General features: G+C 37.0%; 1 protein-coding gene across 1 annotated transcript in view; it reads right to left on the bottom strand.

The window, feature by feature from the left end:
• SNTG1 (syntrophin gamma 1) overlaps positions 1-3,275 on the bottom strand; it is a 664,017-nt gene extending 660,742 nt beyond the window's left edge. The window contains exon 1 of the mRNA XM_004386583.2: positions 3,224-3,275. Within this exon, the coding sequence (XP_004386640.1) occupies positions 3,224-3,250 (27 nt within the window). The 5' untranslated portion in view covers positions 3,251-3,275. The remainder of the gene's footprint in view (positions 1-3,223) is intronic.
• Positions 3,276-6,235: the final 2,960 nt, after the last annotated feature.

Below are 6,235 nucleotides of genomic sequence, written 5' to 3'. Positions count from 1 at the left end.
TCCATAATCTACAAGAAAATCCAACACCTCTACAACAAAAAGACAAATAATCCTATTAAAAAATGGGCAAAGGAAATGAACAGACACTTCATCAAAAAAGACATTAAAGCGGCCAACAGACACATGAGGAAATGCTCTTGATCACTAGCCATTAGAGAAATGCAAATTAAAACCACAATGAGATACCATCTCACCCCAATGAGATACCATCTCACCCCGGCATTACTGGCACGAATCAAAAACACTGGAAATAACAAATATTGGAGGCGCTGTGGGGAGATCGGAACTCTTATGCGCTGCTGATGGGAATGCAAAATGATACAACCGTTTTGGCTAATGATGTGTTGCTTCCTTACAAAGCTAGAAATAGAAAATACCATACCATCCAGCAATCCTACTCCTAGGAATATATCCTAGAGAAATAAGAGTAGTCACTCAAATAGACATGCAGAACTATGTTCATGGCAGCATTGTTCACAAAAGCAAAAAGACGGAAACAACCTAGATGTCCATCAACAGACGAATGGATAAACAAACTATTGTACGTACACACACTGGAGTTCTATGCAATGATAAAGAACAACAATGAATCTGTGACGCATCTCATAACCTGGATGAAACTGGAGGACATCATTCTGAGTGAAATAAGTCAATCACAAAAGGACAAATATTGTATGAGACCTCTATTGTAAAAACCCATGAAGAAGTTCACACACAAAAAGTAACAATTTTTGCTGGTTACCAGGGATGGGCGGCATGGGGGGGAAATACTAAATAGGCAATAGATAAGTGGCATCTTGGGTGAGGGTTGAGACAGTACACAATACTGGGGAAACTAGCACAACTTGTATAAGGAAAGGTCATGGAAGCTCCATAGACACTTCCAAAGTCCCTGAGGGACTGAATTGCTGGGTGGAGGGCTGTGGGGACCATGGTCTCAGGGAACATCTAGCTCAATTGGCATAACAGTTTATTAAGACAATGTTCTACATTCTACCTTGGTGAGTAGCCTCTGGGGACTTAAAAGCATGTAAGCAGCCATCTAAGATACTCCACTGATCTTTCCCCTTCGGGGGCAAGGGAGAATGAAGAGAACAGGATACAAGGAAAAGATTAGTGCAAAGGACTAATGGACCACAGCTACCAAGGCCTCCACCACACTGAGTCCAGTACAGCTAGATGGTGTCCGGCTACCACCACTGACTGTTCTGACCCAGATCACAACAGAGGGTTCTGCACAGAGCTGGAGAAGGATGTAGAAAAAAATTCTAACACACACACAGAAAAAAGACCAGATTTAGTGGCCTAAAAGAGACTGGAGAAACCCCGAGAGTATGGCTCCCAGACATCCTTTTAGCTCAGTGGTGAAGTCACTCCCAAGGTTTACCGTTCAGCCGGAGATTGGACAGCCCATAAAACAAAATGGGACTAATGAGGCATAGCAGTCCAGGGACAAGGACTAGAAGGCAGAAGGGGACAGCAGAGCTGGTGATAGGGAACCCAAGGTTGAGTAAGGACAGTGTTGACGGTGTAGAGGGGTTGTTAACCATTGTCACAGGGCAACATGTGTACTAAGTGTTTAATGAGAAACTATTTTGTTCTGTAAACCATCGAAAGTGAGAATAGCAGCACAACTGGAAGAGCGTAGTCGATGTGACTGAACTGTGCATATAGAAATTTTTGAAATGATGTATCCTTGGCTATGTATATTTTCATCAAAAAGAAAAAAGTGGAGAAGGCAGAGGGTTGACATGTTGTAGGGTTGTTAACCAATGTCATAAAACAATATGTGTAGTGACTGTTTAATGAGAAACTATTTGTTCTGTAAACCTTCACCTGAAGTATAATCAAAAATAATAATAATAAAAATAAATAGTATGGAAAGCTTCTAAAATATTAATTTAATTTTAAAAAACTGATGAACTGGTAGGTGCTGAGTTAAAAAGGTGAGGAAGTCATATGTTCTGACCTGATTGTATTCAGTCTAGAGGTGGGAGAGTTTTATAAACAAATAACTATGATGTAATTGAAAAGCGTTAGAATAGAGATATGTATGAGGTACTATCATACTGATTTTTTTAATGAAAAGGAACTTGAAGAATTGAAACATAAAATCAATTTATGAATTTTCTAAAAAAAACTTTTGCTTACATTCTAAACTTTGTACCGTAAAACCCATTGCCATGGAGTTGATTCGGACTCTTAGAAACCCTCTAGGACAGAGTAGAACTGCTCCATAGGGTTTCCAAGGAATGGCTGATGGATTCGAACTGCCAGCCTTTTAGTTAGCAGTCAAACGTTTAACGATTGCACTACCAGGGCCCCAAACTTTGTACCAATTTTGATGAATTTTAAAGTCTATACATTTCTGAAATTGCCTTAGAGGAAAATAATGAATTGTTTTTCATGAATGTGTACAAAATAAAATTAAACTCATGACATTTCAGTGAAAGAACAATCTTCACAAATGTTAAGAACTAAAGTTTTTGTTTTTATCTCTGCCACAGGTAATACAGTTGTTACTGTCTTTTCATTGGATTATTCTAAACTTTAAGTAGATGCAGGGTATTTTTATCCTACGAATATTTCAATTCTGCCGGAAGAGTAAGAAGACAATGGTTTGAATATTGTGTGTTTAGTAAAAAACAAATGTTTCTTTCTAAAATAGAAAGGTTATACTCCCTGGGGCCCACATCCATGCACTGCTGAACTGCACACTTAAATGTCCTTTAACATCCTTGAAAGAAGAATGCATAACTTTAACTCATACCAAAGTGTGACATCTCTGAAGAGAATCTGAATTGCCATGTACTAATTCTTAAATATTAAAATACTTAAACTTTATTGAAATTGTATCATCACAGGACTTTAGTGCTGAAAGTCATCTTAGATGTCTTTTAATTTATAACCATTTATGTGATCAGAATAACTTTCAACACTTCCAGTATCTGAAATCATCCAGTGCATAGTTTGTGGTGAAGAGCAATTCAGTCAGGTCAAATATGCTCCAGGCCTCTTCTTAAGGAACAGCTAAAACCCAAGGCTTCCCAAGGCACTCTGTTTTTTTTTTTTTTAATCTTAAGGAAATAGATCTTCTAAAATGATACGGGCCCATCATTCATCCTTCTGCCCAAAGCAGTGCCCCAGCTATGTGAAAGGGAACTACATATTTCTGCATGCGTGCTGTTTCCCTCATTTGAGAAGCAAAGGCTGTTGAACTTACCTCTTCACAGGAGGTCCTGAAATCCATGTGCTAGGCACTGCAGAGGATGTCGTCTGAAAGACAGAGATAGCGAGCCATGAGGCAGAGCAGCAAGTCAGAGGGCAGAGCACCAAAAGAGTGTTAGAAATTAAGAAGCAGGGATTAACAGGGAAACTGTGTTTACACAATCTATGGCTCCCTGCTGGTACAGTGTTTAAGTGTTTGGAGAGAAAGGAGATGAGAAAAACCTTAATCCCCAGTTTGTGTGCGTATAAACACAGTGCTGTCACTCAGTGTGATTGAGAATGTGTGTTCTGTCTCCCTCTTCCTTCCACTAGACATTAAGACACGACCAGCTATATGGTTAACCTCTTCCCTCAAGTATTAGCTCATTTTCAACATTTCATTCTGATACCAGAGTTTGCAGCTGGGGAAGAATCCGGGTAATGAATAATTAGAAGTTTCCTTTCATGTGGTTATCTCTTGAAAAAAGGTTGACTAATCTTTTTCCTTTTAATTAAAAAGCTACATGCGTGAAAAATTCTCTCTGGATCTGACAATTTTATTCACAAACAGTATGATATAAGGAAGCAAGCTATTTAACAGAGTGAATAATAAATCAGATAATAGTAATAAATCAAAGTGTGAAATATCCAATAAAGACTCAGTGTCCCTACGATCCCTAAATTATGAATACAGACTTAAATGCATATAAATTCACATAAGGATTTGTTTTTTAGCTTCTTTTAGACAGTTTTGCTTTCATTATGTGACAACTTAATATTAGGAATTGTATTGGGATAATTAGGAGATTCTGGGTGGCACAAAATATTAAGCCTGGGCATAGGTTTGGCTGTTTGAATCAACCCAGAGATGCCTTGGAAGAAAAACCTATTGATCTACTTTCAAAAAATCAGCCATTGAAAATCCTGTAAAGCACAGTTCTACTATGACACACATAGGGTTGGCATGAGTCGGAGTTGACTGGATGGCAGCTGGTTTTTGGTTTTGATATTAGGGTAACCCTTCCACGACCTGTGGGACAGACTGTATCCCACACTCTTTTTCCAGCCCTTAGGTTTCTTGGAACTCTACTTTTCCCTCTAAAAGCTTTCACTGACCTCCAGTAGGCACTTGTGTAATGGTGAAAGCTGAAAGAAATGTTCACTGAAGCAAAATAGCTGGAGTATCAGCTTTCAATGTGAGGTAGTGCATCTAGGAAGTGTGACTGGGTAAAAATTTTGTCTCTGTTGGCTTTTGTACAGCTAGATAAGCTTTGTAAGCATATTTATTTTTTTCCCTATGACAGGCAACTCTGGTGGGTTTGGGTTGTGTTTGTGTGTGTGTGTGTGTGTGTGTGTGTGTGTGTGTGTGTGTCATAATAAATCCTGCCACCCATGACCAGTGGGACAGACAGGCACTCATGAGTCCTGGCACCCGAGAATCCCCTGAGGTTATGGGACTCATGTATTCCCAAATAATATTTTTCAAAATCCATATAACCAACCAAAAATTAAGCACACCCCATGACTAAGCATGCTTCCATTAATGAAAACGCATGGTATCAAAAAAAAAAAAAAAAAAAAAAATTCAAAGCAGAAAATAATAGGGTCTTGAAAGAGATAATTAAGAGTTGACACAGAAATTTGGCACCTGACATTATAAATCAATGCAGAGCAAAATGTAATGGTTTATGTAAATGAGACTTCAATGTAAAGAGAATGGTTCATTTCAAAATAGAACACTTGTGGACTTTTTTTTCTTCTTTTTCAGTTTTTGTGGTATGAAATTGATGAACACTTCATCAAGTTGAAACAGAGTAATAGGTCCACTTGTTCTGTCACTGAACTGAGGGGTTATTACTACTGGCTTTGAGAGAAAAGAAATTGACCATTTTCAATAGCAACGGAACATGTCACTTAATATATTGACTATTTTCCCTAAATAAATCTTGTGAGTGTAGGCCTCGTTTTATTTTATTGAAATGTATTAGGGGGCAATTTGATAATACAAATTATAATTTAATAATATAAAGTACTTAATATTTTAGTATCACTTGGAAATTTGTTATTTTATCAATTGTTTTTCAAAAGTGTTCTTAAAAATTACATTTGAAAAATATGTGTCTGCCTCTCTTTAATTTTTCTATAAAGCGTTCTTTTACTATAAAAGTAGAATTTCAGTGCTTAATTGATTTTATAAAAAAAAAAAAAAGAAGAGTCTCTAGAATTCATATCCTGATACTAAAAATCAACCACAGCAATAGACCTGAGGGTATTTAACCAGATGTCTAAACATCATCTCTTATTTAGTTTCATATGCTGAATTTCATGTAGTATACACATTTTTAAGGTGTCATTCCTAAACACTATTACACCTATTGGCAGGAACTATATATGCTCCTTCTACTGTTTTTAGCTCATCTTCTTATTTCTTTTCTAGACTCCTATCATCTTTTCATCAAAAGATTAGGTAATTACAGCTTCAGTTGTTATTCAGAAAAGAAATTAGTATAGAATTCAAAACATTTTACTTACTAGATAACACAGTATGTCATATTTTTGGAATACAATATATAGGCTTTTCAGACTGACTTCTTTCACTTAGCAATGTGCATTTAAGTTTCCTCCATGTCCTTTCATGGCCTGATCTGTCAAATGTTTGTTTATCCATGCTCGTTATTTTTATACCAAACCTTCACCCGCTGTTGCTGTTATTGTTTCTAGAGAATGCAGGTGTGCATTGCTCTATGCTCACTTTCATCTATTTCAACTTTACCTGAAACTATCAAATGATGCCAGATTTAAATTATCTATATTTAGGAAAAAAATAACCTCTTTTAATTGGAATATATCAAGTATAATGCGTCTGAGCTAGTAACAATTAAAAAACAGAACACCAAAGCAAAGGAACATTGCAGGCAAACACTATCATAGAGGTTAAGGTTGCTTTGATAATGTTTGGTCCTCTATGATACACTAGAGATGTGAAGGCTCCAGACAACCACAGACGGGCACATGCAGACCCATGGCA

The sequence above is a fragment of the Trichechus manatus genome, unplaced genomic scaffold (genome assembly GCF_000243295.1).
Source record: "Trichechus manatus latirostris isolate Lorelei unplaced genomic scaffold, TriManLat1.0 scaffold00169, whole genome shotgun sequence".
Lineage (NCBI taxonomy): Eukaryota > Metazoa > Chordata > Mammalia > Sirenia > Trichechidae > Trichechus > Trichechus manatus.
Note: the sequence above shows the minus strand (reverse complement) of the source record. Positions and strands in the feature narration are given on the sequence as shown.